The sequence below is a fragment of the Ornithodoros turicata genome, chromosome 4, assembly GCF_037126465.1.
Source record: "Ornithodoros turicata isolate Travis chromosome 4, ASM3712646v1, whole genome shotgun sequence".
Lineage (NCBI taxonomy): Eukaryota > Metazoa > Arthropoda > Arachnida > Ixodida > Argasidae > Ornithodoros > Ornithodoros turicata.
In genome coordinates, this window is record NC_088204.1 from 43,281,217 (window position 1) to 43,304,442 (window position 23,226).

General features: G+C 45.0%; 1 protein-coding gene across 1 annotated transcript; it reads right to left on the reverse strand.

Moving 5' to 3' along the window:
- Window positions 1-9,965: 9,965 nt before the first annotated feature.
- LOC135393061 (carbohydrate sulfotransferase 11-like) lies at window positions 9,966-22,417 on the reverse strand. The gene is made up of 2 exons (XM_064623634.1): window positions 22,224-22,417; window positions 9,966-10,793 (listed from the first exon to the last, which is right to left on the reverse strand). Exons 1-2 carry the CDS (start codon window positions 22,362-22,364, stop codon window positions 9,966-9,968), a joined length of 969 nt encoding a protein of 322 aa, XP_064479704.1. The 5' UTR covers window positions 22,365-22,417.
- Between the last annotated feature and the right edge of the window lie 809 nt (window positions 22,418-23,226).

Here is a 23,226-nt window from a genome sequence, read left to right on the forward strand (position 1 = left end):
TTTCCTAAACCCGTGGTAGCGCACGGCCTTGAACGTAGGCTTCGCCGCAACGTGCTCGTGCGGCGATAGAAGGCTCCTTTACAGGTTCAAAATTTGGAACCCGAATGGAACCTTGAAGATGCCACTATTCATGCCCCAAAAATTGCTCAAAAGTTTTGTCCTGGCAGAGGCAAGATGCCATTAGAGAACGAATGCAAAGCGCTGCCAGCAGAATATGTAGCACGCGCTTTTTGTTCCAGAATACACAGGCTCTATGGGAGCAGTTTTAGGTGAAGCCTGCTTTACGTTTTGTCCCTAATTCTTGGGCATGTGTTAGAGCACTGCACGGGCCCGGGCCCCCGACCCGGCCCGGGCCCGACCCGGCCCGCGGGCCGGGCTGGGCTTGTTATTGGCTGTGTGCTCCGGGCCGGGCCGAGCCCGGGCCGACAAAATACGCCAGCACCGCGGGCCGGGCCGGGCCCGGGCCGTTAAAATACGCCACCACCGCGGGCCGGGCCGGGCCCGGGCCGACAAATATGTTCCCGAGAGTCAGGCCCGGCCGGGCCTCGCATCTAATTCCACACATTGGAGACGCATTTGTTCATATCATCATGCGCTTGCGTCATTCCTGTGCATATTTTGCAAAGACAAGCAAAGGGTACTGCATTATGCATATGATTCGACCCTCTAGAACATTCTCCAAGTCACTTTACATTGCTCCTCACTCCTCACATATTTCACAATCACTTTGGCAAAGCTTGGTGAGAGGGATAGGGACTGGGAGAAGCAGTTTGTCGACAGCATGCTCTATCTCCGCAAAATCTTGACAGTGTAACGATAACGCCCCGTGCGTTCTGGATTTAATTTGGTCTCGTGCGGTTACGGTGTTAAACCGCCATCACTTGTATGTTTGTCTTCTCTCCTTATAAATTTACTTATAAATTTGTTTGATAATCGCCAGAAACGCGTACGTCGCGGCTGGAAATACTAGGCCGGGATCTACTCGCCGGGTCACCGGGCCGGGCCGGGCCGGGCTCTAGTCACTGGGTCGCCGGGCCGGGCCGGGCCGGGCCGCATAAAAATATGAAGGTCCGGGCCCGGGTCGGGCCGGGCCATTTTTCGATGCGCCCGGGCCGGGTCGGGCCCGGAAAAGTCGGCCCGTGCAGTGCTCTAGCATGTGTCACTTGAAATCTTTCTAGCATATTTCAGGTTTTTCTGCTTCCTGGTGCAACAGTTTATATTGGATCAGTTGCTTCAACGCGACCTGATGTAAGTTTTCAGTAAGGATACCCTATATTCATGGGAGTTTCCATTGTGAGGCCTTCCAAAAGTGATATTCACCGACGTCCCTTCGTGGTTTCGATAAAGAGCTTGGTGGAGTGGTTATTCTTCTGTTAATGATATGGATGGTTTGTTTGTCGCAAACATGTAGGGTGTTCGTTTTTATTCGTTACAGAATCTTTATTAAAGATCTAGTAAAGCAAAATAGATATAAATAGTTTTCCAGTTGAGTTATATGGCCAGGCAAACATTCGCTCGAAGAAAACAGAAAGCAAGGAAGAGAATCATGCAGCTATATAATCACTAAGTATCGAAAACTCATGAACTCTTAAATTAGGGGACTTCACGGAAAGGGGAAATAACAGAACGGGATGTATTCGTCGTCGAAAGCAGTTTTATATTGAGAGAGAGAGAAAAAAAAAACGCGCACGTGCGTTGGAATATCCATCGCTGAATTTCGCTATGCAAATGAACCGCAACGTATGAACTAAGCACTTTTATGACGCAGAAAGAGCAACATGCAATCCACGTGAGAGGGCCACGTGCTTTAGAGCGATGAAGCTAATTGATGTAGGTCTAATCTGTTCGCGAGATGGACCGCTCTTCTACCAGGATAAGGCGAAGGTCGCATCATTCCTGCGCTTGCAAACTGCGTATTTCTTGTTTTTACTTACGAAATTTACTTAAAACTCGAAGAAAGGGTCACCCGCGTCCTCGAAGACGTTTCGGCAACACGCCGGACTGCGTTTCCCAAATGCCGTACCCGAAACCGAACGCGATTCAGCGCCCGACGCGTTGACGCGGTACTGCACGCGAGCGTATTGCTTTTTCCGGAAACGGGTTCGTCGACGTGGGTGACCCTTTCTTCGAGTTTTAAGTAAATTTCATTCGGAAAATATTCGTAACTTTTAATATCCACGACATAAAGAATTCGCATTATGTTATAGTGCATATAGAAAATATCAATCCATTCGATTAAATTATCTGTCATCGTGAAAGAGTGCTCGTCAAAGTGAGCGAGCTAAAGCTTGCGTATTGTGAAATTACACATTCTACAACACTGATCATAAATCGCGACACTGTTCAAATTTTAATTAAAATCTTACTGATGTGTGGTAGTCACCACTTCTCCTGAATGTGAATCGATATATTTTAGCATTTAAGCCACAATCAAATATCTTATATAGTATATGTGAGGATATGCACAACTTTTTAATCTATATCTTTAAAAAAATGCAAGAAATTAGCGTGCAGTTTTGACTTTGAAAATTTAAAGAAGAAAATGATCTTTAGTGTGGAATTTTCGTTTTACAACGTTATGAGTTAAAGACTTATAAAATTAAAGTATGGTCTTTCCATTTGTAGTGCCCGGATGCTATGACACTAAAATAATGTGATAGTTTTTCTGTATGGCTACGGGAAGTCTCGAGTATATTTTGTGAATTGGATCTACGTTTATGTGTGACCTGCGCTGATCTGCTTATTATAATTAACATAACATATCTTCCATTGTGTTTATGCATAACGCTCATCTTCATTATATGCTGTTTAATCATTTCTGATGGCGGTTGTGTGATCCGTTTCTCCCAAAATCTGATTGCCACTTGGAAATTATTTCATATACGTTTGTGTGCCGTGTGTTAGGAAGATTACGTGATTAGAAATGTAGACTTCGCCTGCACATCATACTTGTAAATCCTCCATTTGCATTGCGGCATTTGATAATAGATTCGCTTTTCGCCAAGGCTTCGTATTATCTCGCAGGCACTGAACCCGAATGCGATTGTAAAAGTCGATGACACTGTGTCACAATAAAATATATCGCCTTTGAACTATCTTATCTGACCTCGAGAGCCCCTGTTTGCTGGAGGAAGGAATACAGCCCCCAACCCTTTGAGTGATAAAGCACGGGAGTTGCTTCGTTTTGGTCATATAGATAGAGACGTAAAGTCTCCCGGATTTGAAAAAAGAGTGAAAACCGAGATAAAAACAGTGCATATTTTCTATGTCTTGGATACCTCCATCGAGGTTTGTAGCGTTTGTTAGAACGAAAATTGTATGGTGTTCGATTAGATTAAGTCATGAAGATGATTTTATGATTGTCCAATGATACATTATTTTCCTCTGTTGTTGTTTACGTGACGCCGCTTAAAGTGTTCCTCTGTTCTTCAGCGTTAAGTCTGTGTTATAATGTAATATTTCTCCTCTTGGTAGATTGATTAGCTATTATTTGTCTATGTGTTGGAAGCTGCGCATGTTTGGCTCACTATTAATTGCAACTGTTGATTGTGTTGTTTCTCGTTATTTCCTTACCTCTATGCTGTTCAATTAATAAGAAATTCAAAGTTGTGTAATGTTGGAATTGCGCTCGAAATGTTATGACAGATATTCACATTATTGCAATGATGGTTCCCAGGTATAGGAATATTAGATTTTTTATAATACAACTTGTAATTTGATTGTGATCATATTGATTAGGATTATCTTCTTTGTAGTGGTAGAGATTTTATTTCCTCTTGTGTTCGTGTCGTTCGTGTTCGGTGGTCTTCCATACATCTATCGGCACCCGTCTTCAATAAATCAGAGCAAATATAATCAGATCTGGTTGTTGGCTAGGAGCGTGCTATGTGGTGAAGTTCATTTTTAACATATCTTAACATATATTTTCTGTGTTGGATTCATAAAACAAAGTAATGCTAGTAGCGTCTCATAGAATGAAAATTGTGTTCGATTAGATTACGTCACGAGGATGATTTTATGATAGTTAAAATGATAGATTGTTATCCTCTGTTGTTTTGGTTAAGAATAACTTATTTGTAGTGGTATAGATTTTATTTCCTCTTGTGTTCGTGTGCCATGGTCTTCCAGGGTCTCTGCTGTTCACAGTTAATTACATACAAGTATCAGAACTCCCCGCTATTGCATTGATGGTTCTCACGTATAGGAATATTAGACTTTTTATGATGCAACTTGCAATTTTGTTTGTAATCATATTGATTAAGAATATCTCCTTTGATTAAATGTGGTGACCGTTTCTCGTTTTGATATGGTATTGTGTAGCTATTATTTCCCTAAATGTCGGATGATATGTCGGTTAGGTTCTATATTATTGTTATGTGTTGATTCGAATTATTTCCTTATGTCTGCGCTATTCACTTCATAAGAAACTTGTTAATTAAATGTGTGTCATATTGGAATATTAAACTTAGCTTCCATATTGTGTTTGAAATTACTTACACCTATCAGAACTTGTAATTAAAGCTGTAATTCAAACCCCTGTGATGCAACGATGGTTCTCCCGTCACATAATATTTTTTTTTTTCTCATAAGACTTTTTATAATAAAATTTGTAGTTTTCATTGTAACCGTATTGATTAAGAATATCTTCTTTGATTAAATGTGCTACCCCTTCAATGCTATTCCATCAGATTTTTGGTTAAGTTTTTCCCGTTCACGCAGAGTCATAACATAATTCCTGACACTAATGACTTTAATAAATATACTTTTCACTTGTACTTTTGTATACTTTGCATGTAAACCGTCCACCACACACCTGTTGTAGTTGAAAAAAATTGTGATGGAAGTCGGCCCAGGCTGAAAAATGTGCGAGGGTAAGCGAACGCGAAGCCCCCCCCCTCCGCCGGGAAGCGCGCGGACAACCCTCCGTACACGCGCCGCCCGCCGATAAGCGGGAAAACATTCGCGAACGTGTGATACCCCTTCAATGCTATTGCATCATACCTGTAATAAGTATAATCCTTGTTACATGTATTGTATTGTGTTTCTTCTGCTTCAGGTTTTTGGCTGGGTTTTTCTTCTTCACATAGAGTCATAACATAATTCCTGACACTAATGACTTTAATAAATATATTTTCACTTGTACTTTTGTGTATGGCTATCCTTTGCATGTAAACAGTCTACTGCACACTGTTGGAAAAAAATTGCGATTGAATTTGGCACAGATTGACAAATGACGAAAGAAGTCGGCCCAGGATGAAAAATGTGAGCGAGTAAGCGCGCACGCAGCCCTCCGGACCCGCGCCACCCACCGCAGCACCCCTCCACCCGAGCGCCGCCTGCCGCGCACGGGAAAAAATCGCGAAAAAAAGTCGGCGCGACGGTAGCGCTGCCCTGGCGGGGGTGCCGTAGTTTCGCTAGGCCGTAGCCTCGGCCCGTCCAATTACTACTTACGGGGGCTCTGCCCGTAGCGGCCGCTTAGTAACATACTGGACACCTCATCATGCACACCTCATGTTATCGTGCAGTTGTGTTGGTTGCATGACATGTCAGCACTTCTCGACCAAGCCAGATTCAGGCATGAATACTGAAAAATATCTGTCCTTCGCTCCATATTTGGGCTGAAGACTACACTGGGTCGTGAACCAGTGTAATCAAACAAGTTATGTAATCAAACAACATTATGAGGCAGGATGTACCACAACAATTGTCATGGGACAATGTTGAACACATAACTATGAACAATGGAGAAGCTTAGTAAATTATGGACGGGTAGAAATCTAGCGAACCGGTAGGGAAGTACGAAGGCAGTTGCCTCAACACGAGAGCCGCCGATATTTCGAACAGAGACTGTTCTTCTTCTGGGCGCCGTCCTCATCATTGGCATGGTATTTAAAGGGTTAGGTATGACGTGTTAAAGGTTTCTAGAGGAGGTGGTGTTCCTCTACATGAGTCCTGACCGGCGATGATGGAATGCCCCAGCGGGAAGATGGTCGTGGCCTCACGCTAGGACGGTGCCGGTAGGCGCAGTGGTGCGCGCCAGCACAGACACGTCTTCATCGTCGTCCACTGGCTGCCACATCATTCCCCCGCTCAGACGCGGAGCGCGTGTTGAGGTAGCGGTTGAGGTCCGCGTCCATACGTGAAGAGAAGAAAGAGGGGCGACACGTGGAACACAGAACGGTTGGACTTGCGTCTTGTGCTGAGTGGGCAGAAGTGGTGGGATGAATGTTGCGGACATGAGCTGGCCGGGGGTGTTCCAGTGCAATTTAGGAAACATAGTTTACACAACGCTACAGTTTAGAAGATAAACGCAATGAAAACAGGGCCGCGTTTGACGGCAAAGAATGGGAGTTCCAGGAGGCGAAGGTTGGCGGCATCCAATCAGACAGCAAGAGAAGCGCGTGCATACCTAGCGTGTGCTGTGGACTTGGAACGCATCCGATCGCAGAGTTCGGTATATGTGCGGCATGATACGCACTGATGCATGTCTCAATGCTGATTCACTGAATTGTAGCCCACAACCGTTCTCGCGAATGTTCCACTGACAAACATTTATCTTCACGTCCTTTGGACAGCGACGCCAGTCTGCTTCGCAACGCGCACTGCGTTTTTCACCGGGCCTGCTGCATGGCGTGGCACGTGCGTGCACGCGCAGCTTGGGCTAAAAACCACGACCTACTAGATTATAACGACCATGTCATGGGCACCCTTTCCCAATGTCGCATTTGGATGCTAGCGGTGGCGCTACTTATTGGCCCGGCTATTGCTTCCTGAATTTCTGCAATACCTTGTACTTCAGCTTACTTTAGTATGTTTGTACAAGCGGTGCATGTCCCACGGGAGATGCTTCCCTCTCATCATTATTCCACGCGTTTTCATAATAGCAGGGTGTCGAACCGCAAATACCGGTTCGTTTCGGGTTCGCGTTGCTTGGATTTCGTTCCGGTTCGGCCACGCCAAAAATCGAACCGGTTCGCAGACAGGAACCGGCTCGCGAATCGGTTCAACGCCTCCATTTTATACGTTCCATAAAACGGCTTGTATCGCGTGCTTGAAATGCGTGGCTAATAGCTTACTTCTCTTGTCTGCATTGACGTTTTTAGCGGTCAGGTACGTACTCCCTTTTGCGAGAGAAAGGAGAAATGGATGAATGCTTATTGCAAATAGAGTCCACGCTGATGAAGCGGTGTAGTCCTGCTACTTTCTGTTCCCAAAATCTTTTTTCCCACGCACAGTGCCAGCAAGATACACTTAAAGGAAGCCTAATCAGATGGACAGCGTTACATAGACGACGGTACTTGCCGGCACACTGCATTCGCAGCGTGAATCGATCTGAAACCGTACTGAAGCATGTCGAAAATAAGCCAACCAGCTTTACTCTGTCCGGGCTCACAGCAGTGTACCAGTTAATCCACAACACAAAGGCAATGTGTCACGACACAATTGCTCTACCAATCAGCAGAACTGCATTTACTTTTCAAACCAGGACCAATCAAACAGGCACCGTTCTGCGTACGCTCCTTCTCCACTTCTCATGTTTCTGACTTGTTTAATGTTTACTGCTCACGTGTAAAGGGAAATGTTGGGCGCTTACTTAATCACATATTCGTCCTATAGAGCTACTTAACTGGCCTACTCCATTCCTGTTTCATTCATGCGCGTGGCGCATAATCTCTGAGGAGTAGACGCCGCAGCGCGTGCATGGGGCGCTAGCCGCGGCGCTCCCAAGGACAACTGCGCTTCAACGTGTTAAAAATACGCTGCAAGTATACTTACTACACGTCCTCGTTTGACTGCTTAGTGAAAATTTACGAAATTCATGATATGGACGCGTGATGATGATACCAATGTGTCTTCATTCGAGGATTGAGAGTAACTCTTATGCGGACTTCTTTTATGTCCGAACCGTTTTGTTGCGAACCGGTTACCGCTATTCTTTTTTACATTTCTGCTCCGGTTCGGGTTCAACAGCGCCATGAAAATTTCGGTTCGGGTTCGGGCTCGGTTCCGGCAAAAATAACGGTTCGGGTACGGTTTTCGGTTTGGGTTCGAGTTCAGTGCGACACCCTGCATAAGAGGTGTTGCTGTTGTCTGCTACGGCAGTCGTACATCCGCTCCTGCGAGATCAAAATTCAAATTTCCATTGTCCAATCACGATGTAGATCTCGCGGGCCGATGAATAGCGCCCCTAGCGGATCGTGCGGACGGGCTCCTCAGAGGGGTTATGACATGGTCGTTATAATCTAGTAGGTCGTGCTGCTAAAAACACCGATGCACGAGCTGAAGCGTCGTTCACTGTTTAGCGCCGAAACCGCCGCCGGTATAATTTTGATTGTAGCTTTGTAACGGAATCAAAGTTTCCAATTATGATAACAAGCACGAAATTAACATAGCGTGTAACATACTTTGAAGAGAACGTGTTTTTGGATTTTGGTGGTACTTCTTTCACGCACACGCTTCCGGAGGCGACTATCACTTTAATTACTCTGTCGTGACGACGCGTCGCACCGCCGTTTGGTGTCGTACGGTCCCTAGAAATATCATGGATGGTATACCCCCAATAGTATACATGGATTCCATGGGCGCTCTGGAAGTCAGCCACAGGACAGGTAATCTGTCGGTTCTAACGCAAAAGCAAAAGTTATACAAAGAGGAACACACATTTATTTTTTAACTAAGACTGAATGAATATCTCATTATCTCAGTTTGACCAAATCGACACGTCTTTTATCCAAAATTGTTGGTACAAACTGAAAATAATGTTCAACCGCTACTTGTAGCTCATCATCATCGTGAACTAGATAGGTGCTGCGTCGCATGACGGAACTGGAAAACGTCAGTAGAGGAGAACAGGAAGGGCAGTTGGCAACTAGAGCCACATCTCCATATAGTCGCTTGTCAGAAGTGCGTGTGAGAAATGTGTATGTGCGTTTCAGGATCCCAGAGGTAAATCCTCACTCGTCATCGAACGCTAGTAAAGGCATCCATCATGGCTCTTTATGGCATCACATCACTGGGATTTTCTTCATTTATGGTGTTATCAGGTTTTGTTCCGACAGGTTTGGTATTCCTCACGCATAGCAAACCAAGATGACCTCCAAAGGCACAATGCTAATCGCCGGTTCTGGAACAAACTCAAGAAGCGTGACACGCCTCCATGATCAAGTGTTCCACTTATTGGCACATTTCATCAGTCCTTACTTAAACTGGGCAACCTATTATGTTCGCAGGACTCTACGATGCTCAAAGGGATAGTCTGCAGGTGTCGAATGATTTTGAGGTTAGAGTTGCATCTTCAACTGCAGGTTACAAGCAGATGTATGCTTTCGAGATAAACAAGAAAAAACGAACGGCATGTTGACGTCGGTATCAGGTCACGTAAGCATGAGCTGAAGCGCCCTGGCAGACGTAACAGAGTGACCGGGATAAAGGATGAAATCAGCAAAGTTTATCCTTGGCTTCATTGCGTGGCGGATCATAAACCTGAAGCTACTGATATAGTGACGTCACGGCCGGCAGCGAAAGCAATTGCCATAAAGTTCAGTGTTAACTTAATTAGGTTCGAAAGAAATAGGAATATATTTCATTAACTTTGTAGATCATAAGAAAACGTTTGGTTTTCGTCCTGACTGTCACGTTAAAGAATGCTGCCCTTGTTTTGACAGTAGCATACGTAGGTTCCCGATACATATTTTGCGTATGTTTTTGAACAGCAGCCTGTCGTACCGCACGCCGCATATTACCTTCTCACGCATGATACTGGAGCACCAACTCACTGTTATGTCTCAGTGTCAACCGTATGTATGTGAAATGCAAGCTGGGATTCTACGGACGTGTTATACTTTGATGAATATCATTTTTTGCATTGTGTAATTTCGCGCTGGCGGCGCAACCGTATCTAGTAGCGTAACTGGGTGGATCCTGGTGGACAGCCGTAGTTCCCAACTGTAGAAATACCACCGATGTCACGTAATAAAATCATTTATTCCGTATCCAAAGAACTGGAAATCATAAAACAGCTTCTTGTATAGTGCCAGTATTTTGTCCCTCGTCAGTGACTTAAAATACGACCTCGTTTCAAGTCCCGCTTGCTTTCTCTCATTTTTTCTTTTTACGTTTCCTCCAGCGTAGTTTACACCTAACTTGTTGTATAGGAACTTGAAATCAGCATCACCCGTTTCTAACTTTCCAACAAGATTGTACTTAACTAGACACATTTCACAACGCGAATAATACGGCGCCCAGTGCTCATCCCAATCGCGCGTTGGTGTTGACAGCAAATAATCTATAAATTGAGGAAACGTCACCCGTGTGTTCTCCCTCGACTTGTTCAAAATCGAGTCCCAATATTGAGCATAAAAATATGGTACCTCGCTTCTAGATTTATTCGCTTTGTCCTCGTATGCAGAGACAAGTCGATCGAACGGATGACGAACAAAAATAGCTTTGGTGTAGCTTTCTAAAAACCGCGAAGAAAAATGCGTCGGTCCAACCCTGAGAACTCGTTCATTAAAATCCGCGTGGAATGTAGTGAGGCTCAGATTTTCTCCTGAGGTGAAGTTTAGGAGATCCCAGAACAGGGACTTGACGGTAGTTGAAGCCACTTTCGGAATGAAGCAGAATAGAATCTTGCGGTGTGTATCGACGAGCATAGGGCATAGCCTTGTGGGGCAATAGGTTGGACGTCCCTTGCGGACGTTGCTTTTAAAACCTATGTAATGTGCCGGACGAAGTGAGCGCCTGTATTTTTCGCAGACGTCTCGGATACGCTTGGCCCTGGACGCCTGCCGCTCCTGAAAAGAGAGAAGTAAAACTTTCATCACTGGACTGTTGCACGCGCTTCTAGTATTTAACTGATGGATTTCCATGAAGCTACCCTGAATGGATATTTAATCTCTGTATTTCTCTCTGTATTTATTCTCTGTATCTCATTAGATATCGTGCTTCATATAGTCCCTAGTGCTCTAAACAGTTTGTTTTCAAGTCCTGAGCGTATTCTTCCTAGTATTGTTCGTGAATACTTACAGGTCAACTAAGGTTAAATCCGACACAGTGTACATCAGCATCTTCGGATCCTCAATCTATTTGGTAGCAACCTATAAACGTTTACCCATGCCGGTACGCCGCATTCACCAATTACTCAATGCAGGTGTGTGTCCTGTGTCCGCGAAGAATTCTAATTGGTACGTTTCATCGTGGTAAATTTCAAAGCAATTCATCATCGCAATCCAAAGTGACAACCAAAAGCCTTCAAATCTCTATGAGAAAACAAGCTACATGGGAGCGATGTTGGGTAACATTTTGTAGGTAGCTACCGTGTATATCCATCGGCTTTCTTTCTAACACTCATGAGGATATGGAGATGTAATACCCCAACAAGGTGCAGCAGTAATGGCCTGGTAGGAAGGTTGAATACATATACATGATGTGCACTAGTCCTCACTAACTACGATTAGTTGGCAGCGGCTGCGAAGGTTTTCTGTGAAGTAATGGATGGATATGATGAGTGATGTAATCTAGTATTCCGAGCAACATCTAGCTTGAGTGGCAGCATGGTATTTTCCTGCGCACCTGTAAGTAGTTCGCCTGATGCATAGGCATTCTAACAAACGATCCCAATATTATGTCAAAGGCGCAAGGAAGTGACATTTAACGAATTCGCCCCTGAGAATGTGCCTATTCCTAGTTTCTTTTTTGTAACACGAAAAATAAAAATTACATGATCAATTGCAAATTTCTGTGTCATCTTGCCCCACCGTCCCGTATATTTACGTAGGTTATAGTGCATAAGCGCGTGCATATTTCGGCAGCTTTTAGAGAATCCTTTTCCTGACCCCAGTATGATGTAATAATACTAGAAAGGATAGCGTCTGTGGGGTTTGACACGAATAAAAAGAAAATGCAGGGACCATGCATACTGCACCCGAGAAGTGTATGGGAATCCCAGGTCATTTTGCAGCCCTGGGATTTCCTGATGCTGCTCAACGAATCCCTACCCTTCGTTTATCATCATTAAACACATCCCCATCGGGACGGTATTACGGGATTCAGATAATGCCGAGACGTGCACAGCATTTCTGTTGTAACTCTGCCTCTACAATCTTTGCTTATGCCTCTGTAACTCCTCCTACAATTGGTCTGTCTTGGCAGAGCGGGACGACCATTTCAGCGCGTCAAAATTCTAGGGCAGTTGGATCCACAATTCAAGGAACGAGCGTAATGTACAATATTTCAGGGGGAACATTACAACAGTGCAACGTTTCAACTGAACGTCAGCAGAACGCGAACGTAACGTCGACGTTCTGGTGACCGACGGTGATGGGCGCTCGAGTGATGCGCCCATTTCTGCCATTTCGGCTGAGGAGAGGTGGTGGTGGTGTAACTGCTTGCCGTAGTCGGCCTCGCAAAGGCGGGCAACGTCACGACTAACGCAAGTCCGTGAAGACAAAAAAGAAAAAAAAGAGAAGAAAAAGACAGGGGTGAAGGTTCCGATTTGCAGTGAAGTCCAATCAAGGGTTGAGCGATGAGCAGTAGAACACCAGAAGATGAAAATGAAAATAAAAATCACTATGGGGATGCTGAACTCAGGCGTTGAAGAGTACTCGACGAAAGGGCCACTTGTTATGCGCCCTTGGAGACGGTATATCAGCTTGGTATACCTCAGGAAGGAAACCAGTTGTGACGCGTGGTAACGTTTTTCTGCCGGCATTGAGCCGCCAAAGATGACGTCATGTACTTGCGAGCCGTTGCGGATGATGGGGTCTAGATGCTTAGATCTTTCCAGCTAGATCCTTAGATGACGCACCTTGATTAAATCGTATCTGCCAATGAAAAACGCCACCACAGCTACAAGCACGCGCCGATGTGACCACGTTTGTTTTTCGTTTCGTCTTCTTCTTCACCCGTGCAGTGACCCGGGGAAATATGAAAATGGCTTAGATGCGGAGATTTTGATTTGACATGTCGGGAAAACACCATCGCGTTGGAACGTTAAACTCGCCCAATACGAAGACATCAATGTAAACTTTGGGAAGAGCTGGCAAGACGCGTGCGAGGCGAAGGCGAAATAATCCGCATTGTCTGAAACTTTCTGCACATGGCGATGGAACACGAAATCACAACAGCCTTCGCGGCGCGTCAGACGCCGGAACTTAAGGCGAGTTCCCACGCTTCGCTCTATAGGGCTAGAAAATAGCGCTCGAAACCTAGCGCTGTTTTTCCGTTTGCCGTTCTCACATACAACCGAGCACATAGCGCTATCCTGCTGTGGTCACGGGATATCTCTTTGCGACGTGATGCCCCAGTGCTGCTGTGATTGCTTACTGTCGGCGTCGGGTATCCGCAGCATCAAGGGGGATAACACTTTCGATGCTGTGATCGCGATACCAGACTATAGTAACCAAACAACCATGCATTGGCAGATGAAACTCGTGGCCATTTTCACGTCGTCGTCGTCATCGTCGTCGTCGCATTCCCGTCTTGCTGCTTCGAGTGATCGGAAGCAAGACAAACCCCAGCTTCCGCGACGTCACGGCTGAAAGAAGCTCACGATTGGTTAACGCAGACTCACCGCTCAATATAGCGCTAGAAAAGTTGACCGGGGCTCTACTTCGACAAGAGCGGTTTTATAGCGGTTTTTAGCAATGCGAGGAGGAAAATGTAGCGCAATTTTCTAGTGCTACGTAGCAAAGCGCTATATGTGGGAACTGGCCTTTACGTGAGCAAATACCTAATGCAGTCTCCGCATAGACTTAATAAGCATATATGCTATTAGAAATACCAGAAGCCTGCGTCGAGACACGGCCTGCAAATACTCAGTTAAGAACAGCCGGTAATAGTCCTTGGCCACCGTCTCACCTCAATGTGGAGATCCTGCTGTGGTTAAAACGCTTCGTTTCCGTTCCGTTCACGCTCAGCCCAGGCCAGTCGGCGCTCCGCTGGAGCAGTTCGGTTGGCACAAGTTGCTCCTTGCGGTTCCCACATTAGAGTTCGTGAAATTTAGAAAGATTGTCCCATCCGTCTGCCTGAGTAATAAGTAGCTAAATAGAAGTGCAAGGCTGCTGACTAGCTGGTACATTGTAACAGGACGGAAAAGCTGAGACAAGGACGAGAAAGGAACGCACACAACACATAATCAAACGCAGCATTTAATGACGCAAACGCCTACACTCCCAATAACGTTCTGATGTGCGACAAGGGGGAGGATAGGAAACGCTAACCAATTCAGAGTTCCCTGAAGGGCATTCATTTTATGTTCTATGTTATGGCTAGGGTTCCGCGTATTCGGTTTTTATTTTTGGGCGGATTTTGAGCATGTTTTTCGATGTTTATTGATTTTCACGTAGTCGGTGTTTCTCGGTGTTTTTCCTGGCGTGTATACATGCTTTACCCGACATCGGCGAATAGAAATCACAATGTAATTTCCGCACGACGCTCATTCAACATGGCGTTGTTCGCTGCTGAGGCGTTTTACGGCTAACGAGAAAGTAAACGGACGTTTTACACAACCATCGTATCTCTGTATGGTTTTCTGATCTGCATCAACAACTTGCTGGGCACGTGCAGCAATTTATCTCTGTCATGTCCTGGAATGTCCCTCTGTATTCGGTGTTTTTAGAGTAAAACCGAATTAGGGAAGATTTACACGGCTTATGTTTTTCGGTGGTTTTCGATTAAAACCGAAAACGCAGAACCCTAGTTATGACTGACAGCCTTTCAGGAAATTCTGAAATGGTTGAACACTTTAAAGAATGCCACAACTGCATCCCGCCATTCAAAGAGGCCGATGTTTTGGAAAAGGTGCGTGACCTGGTTATGCGAGTTTTAGCTGAGTTCAAGGAGATTAAGTCCAGGGGCAACTGTATTAGCGTTCCCTTTGTTTCCCACTTTCCACTCATCAGGAGGCTATTGGGAGTTTAGGCGTTTGTGTCATTAAATGAGTTTGTTGCTTTTGATGATATGTTGTGCGTGTTCCTTTTTGCTCATTGTCTCAGGCTTTTCGTCCTTTTAGCTAAATAGAAAAAAAAAAAAAAACTCCTGTGTCATTTTCTCGCTTTTGTTTATCTGCGTTCCACGTATAATTCCCGTCCTAACCCCTTTCGCAGTGACGCAGGATCCACATCGCCCCCAATCGTGATAAGGCTACGAATGCAATACGGACAAAGTGCATCGACCTAGATTCACACATTTGTCCCCCGTTCGTGAACGGGATTACAGACTTGAAGGAAGATTGGCGCATGCGCAGAGCCTTCCGTTCTTCCTCACCCTACCGTTTGGCGTCTGATGAAAACCTGGATCCTCAATGTCCGGTGTGGCTGTGTAGGACAGGGTAACCGCGATCATTATCGAGTGCCCATCCAGATTGTGTTTGGCAGTGCGAACGGGGAAGTAGAGCACATTTTTATGCGCTTGGATGGGTACAAAAGGAATCTTGGGGATTCACGTACACGCACTGTAATAATGTAACAGAAGAAAACAAAATTTAATGTGACGTTTCGACGTCTTTTAACGTTGTAGTGGATAAGGCAATTAAGGCAATAAGGCAAATATACAAGGACAAACATAACACAAGTGTCACAACACCCGGTTGCATACTTCAGTTGAATGATTCAATTGCACCAGCAGAGGGATTCGAACCCACACCCCCTGATTGAACGATCAGAAAGATGCTGCCATCATTCAATTTCAGTTTCGATGCCTATTCGGGCATCGTCATCAGGTGAGACAAAACGGTACCTCAACCAAATCCTAATAATTATAGCTTGGTCATTACTTATGCATTATCTTCAGAGTGGATGTAATAGTTACCAGGGTGTCGAACCGAAACGTTTTTCGTTCCGGTTACATCATAAACGTTCCGGTACCGGTTCTGCTCCGGAGCAAAAAAATAACGGTTCATACCGGTTTTTAACCGGTTCCGCTTCTACTGGGAATATTCGTCCCCACACACACACAAAAAAAAACAATGTTACCAAATGTAAACCCGTTTATTCTGCATACATGGTATTTAATATTAATAGACAGCTGTGAAATTGGTAGCTCCTGGTTCCTGTAGGTTACTGTCTGTTCAAATGGGCTTTCTCCTTTCTTGAAGCACATGCTACAAACGGATTTGTTTGTCGTGATGTCACGCGTAGAGTACTCGCTTGCTGGATTGGAGCGATCGCGTCCCATCCGAACGTCTGTTGCTATTGTCTAGCCAGCAAGCACCACCGCACGAGTAGGACGCAAATCGAGGAACACCTTCACTCACAAACGCGCTCGACGGCTCCGTTTTATTTTCTTCGTGTCCTGTCCACAAAAGAGTTGCCACTTCGCACGGGCTTGCCCTCGCGTATACGTAAACGTATTCAACTTAGCTGCTCTTCAACAAGGGACGCGTTGCGCGACATTACCGATAAAGAAGCCGTTATGCAGCCCCCTTGGGTCGCTGTTTAGTTGAAGGCAGTTTGCGGGGATCAAATTAAAACGAACACTACGGCACATTGCTAGAGAGTCACATGTACCTCTAAGTCTGTGTGCGTGCGCGAACGATAAACCATTACAAGGGGAGCCTAAGGGTCATATTATACCGACATACATTCCACCGTAACCATAACCCTCGTGTAGTATCCATGACATGACTTCAGAGCACACGACGTCTGTTTCATTCGCCTATCCGTAGTCCAAACCGATGAAGTTTTTTCTTGGACCGAAAACCGTTAAATATATTTTTCGGTTTCCCTCCTGAGCGAAAAAAACGTATACGGTTTCGATTCCGTTCCGGTTCGCACCAAAATAGCGTTTTTTTTTCGGTTTTCGGTTCCGGTTTTCGGTTCGCTCCGACACCCTGATAGTTACAGCGGGTCTCGCCCTGAATGCTACAAGGTCATGACCAGGCTATAGCTATGAGAACTCTGATGATGTAGCATTTTGTTTCATCTGATGATTGTTCCCGAATAGGCATCGAAACGCCATATTCTGTCGGTCGTCATCAACGTTGTTCTGTTACGCTAAGCAGTGTGTGTACGTGAATGCTCATGACGTGCCCTGACCTTTGGTCTATCTTGAAGAGGTATCTTGGTAGGGTAACTGTGTCTTGAAAAAGTGCGCAAACGGGTAGGAAGAGAAAGATAGTAATAATTGAGCATTTACTTTTTTCCCCTGGAGTGATGCTTTTTAGGGCCCACCGCATGAAGTAGCCTTGCCAACTGACGGCCAGTAGATCGAGGACGTAACGTCGACATACTGGTGACCGACGGAGCCAACAATGGGCGCTCGAGCGATACGTCCGCCAAGGATAGATATTTCGGTTGAGAAGAGGATGACGCAACTCGTGTGGTGGTGGTGGTGATGGTGAAAGGGCTCGCCGACGCAACTCGACTGAATCGTATACGTAGTATGCGCCAATGAAAATCGCTGCACTGCCGCAAGCACGCGCGGATGTGGCCACATTTGTTTTCCCGCTTAGTCTCCTTCTCCACCGGTGCAGTTACACGGAGAAAGACGAAGATGGCCCGCCACGCTGCTTGTGCGCCGAGATTTTGATTTCCGATGTCGAAAAACGGTCAACGCTTTGGAACGTTACACTCGCTCAATACAAAGGTATCAATGGTAGAAGTGCAAGGGTGTTCTGGAACGTTTTTCTGCTCCGTGTCTCAGGTTTTATCGTCGTTTTACAAAGGTATCAACTTAAAATACTGGCATTGGCAGAAGGTAGCAAGACGCATGCAAGGCGAAGGCGAGGTAATCTGTGTGTCTGAAAGTTTGTCGCACATGGTAACAGAACACGGAATCACAATAATATCCAGGGGGCGTCCGACGTCGACACTTCCGTGAGAAAATAATATCTAATGTAGTCTCCGCATTGATTTAATAAGCATATATGATATTAGCTCACCTAGAACCCACTAGAAGCCTGCCGAGAGACACGGCCTTCCAAGACCAAGTTAAGAAGAAGAAGAAGAAACGATGCTTAGCGATACTAATGCAATGCTTAGCGATGCCATAGCCTCCTATATTTGAGAATGGCTCATTCGCCTCGAAGCGCCCGTTCAACCTCCTCCCCTATCCTCATCTGCATCGCGCCGCTTGGGGCGCTCGCATCCTAGGGTTCTCCTCAATGCAAATGCTATGGAGCGCTCGCGCAATTAGTAGTAATATGCGTTGACGACTGCCACTACTGGGATGGATGATTGGGAAATCTATTAATATTAAATCAGGTATTTTTTAAGAAATTCGACTGCTCGGGATATTGATTCTGAGCTGCGCAAAAACCTAATTGAAAAGTGGAGAGCCCAACGCTGCCGGCGCTCTTGGTGTCATATGTGTATTTTTCATCACATTATGTAAAATTGCAGTTGCGTCTTGCTTTGAACTGTATGCGCAAATACGTGGCCTACAGGTTTGACAGCTGCTGTTGCATGCGTACATGTGTACACATTATTGTAACGAACTACTCCAGGAATTACGAAATTACGAAACTCCGCGCTTTGATTTCTTTATTTCCTTCTTTCAAGAAATATAATAAAGCTGATCGTTACAAACAAGCAGGCTGCTTGCTGTCGTGCCCTCTTGTACCAGCATCTTCCGCTACGTCAAGGTGCAGTTATTGTGCGCCGGACAAAAAGAAAAAAAGAAAGAAAAAGGAGAAGCGGGTGATCAAAATACCGCGGTTGCTCATCCCCCGGGACTATTTGGCTAAATCATTTTAAATCTCCTAAAGCAAGTACTTCTTTTCAAAAGACTTAACTTCATGAAAACGGCTTCAACATGCAAATGCGCTTCTCTGCCAGAGGATGTGCGATACGAACGATAGCGCACCTGTTCGTGGCCAAGCTTGCGCGGCAACGCGTTCCCGGCCACGAGGCACACATAAAGGACACATACGTGAGCATGCATTGGCAGCATTGCAAACGGCTTTATTTTATTCTTGTACTTTTTGCTTTCCACCACCATGAGATTATTTATTCATTTTTATTTAAAATGCTTCCGGCATAGAAAACATTACGAGGAAGGCAATACATTGGAAAACAAATACATTGCTTGAAAATCTACATTCAAGTGATGCTAGCAAAGAGGAGGAACCTGAAACCATCCCTTAAAGCAGCTGTGGAGCATGCTACTGAAATATTAAATGAGCGGGAAGTATTAAAATGCTCTGTTCCTTGACATAACCGGCAGCTTCTGGAAGCGTTGCTTACCAAGTTTTTCCGCACACTGTTCACAAATTTTGCTCTCGGAGTAACTGACAAGAATGACATGGCAAACTTTTTCGCCTCCAAGCCCCTCTCACCGAAGGCACTAAAACTATGAAGAAATGCGATAACAAGCGGGGCGGAGTATAACCCGATATATATATATAACCGGTTATAATATATATATATATATATATATATATAACCGAATAAATAATTTGTCTGTATTTTGTTTGCTTGTATTTTTACTGTCATTTTTGCGTCGCACATTCTATGCGTATATAATCTACACCGCTGCACTATGATGATCTGTGCATTCGTGAAGCTCGCTCAGATCTCGGGGCATCCATACTAAAATCCGTCGTCATCAGCCTTTTTCACTCCCTAGCCACAATACAACATGTTCACATAATCTCCCCTGCTTCATAACGTCAGCTATAATTCGACGTGAAACATCTTACTGCCGGAAAATGGATATTTTTTTGAGGCTCCGACGTTTGCGCCTTTCATCACAAAACACCGTCGAAAATAACCTAGCGCTTATATTTTTTTTTTCTATTATCAACTTCTCAACTAATTATCGTAAGCCCTAGTTCGCGTTGCAGTATTAAAATGTCGAAAATACGCCACATAAAATTAGTTTCGCGATGCAACATCGCTCATAGAAAAGCATGGCAATCGCAGCGCAGTATCCTACAGGGAGGCAGCGCCCCTTGCGGTGTGCGCCGGAAACGGATTGGACGGGCGGTGCTCTTTGATCTCGGCGCCGTTGAACAGGCATTCTCAAATATAGGAGGCCATGGCGATGCTAATACGATGCTTAGCCCTTGGCCGCTGCTTCGCCATGGCAAGCTCAACGTTGATATTGTGCTTTATGTGGTTGCAACACGTCGACTCCGGTCTGCTCACGCTCAGCTCAGGCCAGTCGGGGCTCCTGTGGAACAGTTCGGTTGGCAAAAATTGCTCCATGCCGTTCCCGCCGTATGCTATTTCGGCGAACTCACCTCCTTTTCTACCTGGTGTTTCCGTTACGTTTTATTTGATTTTATTTATTTTATTTTTTTTTTTCTGAGAGTGCGATTGCCTTCAGAGCCAATCCACCAGAAGTTGTTCGGAGGACTTTGCCGGCAGTCGGAAAGTGGATATGCCTCCACCTTTGTCATACGTACCGAGGATATTTCCTACGGACTACGGGAACACGTACAGATCTCTAGCGATCAAAATCCTGCAACTCACAATATTTACTGTAACGTCTGTTATGTAATGAGTTAAATCATGACATTGGAATGTTAGAACTCATGGCACATCTCCGTCTTTACGCGCTACATCTATTAGTTGACTTGACATGAAATATTGACTTGTTTCTAGTATACCAATCCGCATCGTGGAAATATTGTGGTACACACCAAATTGGTTTGCAAATAAGTTTTGCCAATTACACTTCGAATTAAAAACGAAAGGCATGAACAGTAAAGCTCAAATCTATCACCGTCACAATCAGTTATGGTGATAGGACAATTAAACATCTAACATCAAAACTAGCGCTTAGAAGGATCCTAGAAGGAATGAATCTAATGTGTTGTATCTATGTGTATTGTAAAAACCACTATATTCTAAGGCAATGAAGCATCACATGGTTCGCGTACTCACGGAGTCCACACCACAAGCACACTTCCAATAATGACACATGATTTCTCTTTAATTCGCACAAGCGCTAATCTAAATTGATTTAGCCTAGGTCGTAAACAACGGCTCTCCTCACAGGAAGGGGACACATTTGCTTTGAAGATTTCTATATGTACAATACAATACAAAACTGTAGCAATGGTTATGCTATGTAGACAATATAGTCTTCCTTTATGCTTTTGTCCCGCGTAAGTACCGGAACCCCTCTTACTTTTTTATGATTGAAGCAATATTCAGAGCAGCTGTCTTCTTTCTAGCCTTATTTTTCTTCAAGCAGTCCATATTTAAAACTGCCGTAGCGCACACGGCGATCCCACTCTATAAATTATCGAGACCCGCCATGACAATATTTTTCGTTTGCAGTGTTTCTATGATTGAAAAGCCTCTAGGCAAATATTAAGAGATATATCGTACGCGAACTCACCGACACAATGCACGTTCTACATGAACTCACTGACTTGCCATTGTGAAATACGTCAAAACCTAACCTTAGTCAGTCTCGACGTGTGCATATTCTACACGAATTGACTGACCCTCCAACGTGTGAAACAGGTAAACGCCTAACCTAACGTAACCTTCGTCAATCTCGACGTGTGCATATTCTACGCGGCCTGACTCACCCTCCACCGCGTGTAATACGTAAAAACCTAACCTACCCTAACCTTGGCCTGTCCAGACGTCTGCATACTCTACATGAACCGACTAACTCTCCAACGCGTGAGATACGTAAAAAGTGTCCCTGACATATAACCTTGGTCAGACTCGACGTCTGCATGTTCTACACAGGTACCACAATCAATGATCTGCATATGAGCCAGACATGCGCACCATGGTATCTCGCCTTGGACACTGCTGGCACAAGTCAATATTCCTCTTCGGCGGACTGAAGGAATCAGACATTATATTCTAGCTTTTATTTTCTGCATTTTGTTTTTGATATGTTGTCCTGTATGAAGGCTAAAGACTGCTCTATGTTCTTTTTCTAACGTGTCCATTTCCTAACTTACTATTTCAAGTCTTGAATAAATACAATAGATGACATATCATTTAGCAATTTGGAATGTTATTGCCCAGACCGCTTCATTCAGTAGCAGACGATATCGTGTTTTGTCCCATGGATGTCTCCAAATCCATATTCAGACGTCTGGCAACAATGAAGTCGCAGAACGGGCCGAACCACCGCTAAATCTACACCTATACGTCTGCCGCGGGATCGTTACTAAAATACAACCATAAAAACTCTCTACGATGACAGAGATCACACGATGATATCGACGTAAAAACATTGCAGCTCACCTGCGCATCTCGCAAAGTACTAAATGTTCTCAGATTGTATCAGCTAATACCAGCAGGTGACCTCACCTGTCCGTCGCTGTCTGCTCCAAGCACGTCTTGATAATATCGCCGTGGGACAGAAATGCCAATTAATAACAAGCATGCAACCGTGACGCAGCTGAAAAACACTGCCCTCCACAAGAGCGGTCGCCATCTTGACGCAGCCATTTTCCAGATAACTATGAAGCACTTCCGGAATGACTGCGGAAGGTTATCCGGTGGTTGACCTTACTCTACTGTGCCGTTTTCACTCTCCGCGAAGGTCATGCGAAATGCCGTCAAGCAGGTTCGTCCGATGCTTTCTGTTCCTCCTTCGGCGACGAAGCTTGGTCTCGCAGAGATCGTTCGCCGCGATAAATTCCGTTCGCCCTCCTCACAACGTTCGTGGAATTTCATGCTTGTCGTTATCCTATCGCGCGTTAAATGCATCACTTGGCCCCATTGGCGTTCCCAGGATTTTTTTCAAGCGAGGGGGGGGGGGGTTCAAACCCCCACCCCCTACCAATTTTTTTTCTGGAAATGGACATTGCGCACTGTGTGGGTGTATAGAGATTCCTATTATGACATCTGAGAATAATCAATACGACATATGACTAAAGAGTGCAATTTTGGCAAGCAACCTTGGAGTTCTAGGGGAGGGGCACGGCCCCCCCTTGCCCCCCTCTCAGTACGCCCACGATTGGCCCCGTGCACGAGCTCTCGCTCGAGCCTATCAAAGCTGTGTTTGAGCCCGTGAACTTTAACTGTAACGATCGTTTTGTGAAAATTGAAGATTGGAACCCTGCAGGTTATCTGACTATAAATCGCCGTTGCACCACGAATAGATTATCAGATGATGCCCAGATGCTCACTTACTAGCGAGTTTGAGAGGTGTCCAGTAATGCGGTTGCGGAAATTGTATGTCAATCGATCTGCTTCTTTGCAGCGGGTAACATCACATTGCTAAGCTTCGATTTGCGTTGCGATGCGTTGCGATGCCTTCAGTTACCGTATCACGACTTAAAAAAAAAACAGCATTATTCTGGTGCTT

Coding starts and splice junctions, on each gene's coding strand:
- LOC135393061 (XM_064623634.1), bottom strand. CDS start 22,364: ATGGCTGCGTCAAGATGGCGACCGCTCTTGTGGAGGGCAGTGTTTTTC. Junction 10,794..22,223: donor GAGCAGACAGCGACGGACAG/GTGAGGTCACCT, acceptor CTCTCTTTTCAG/GAGCGGCAGGCGTCCAGGGC.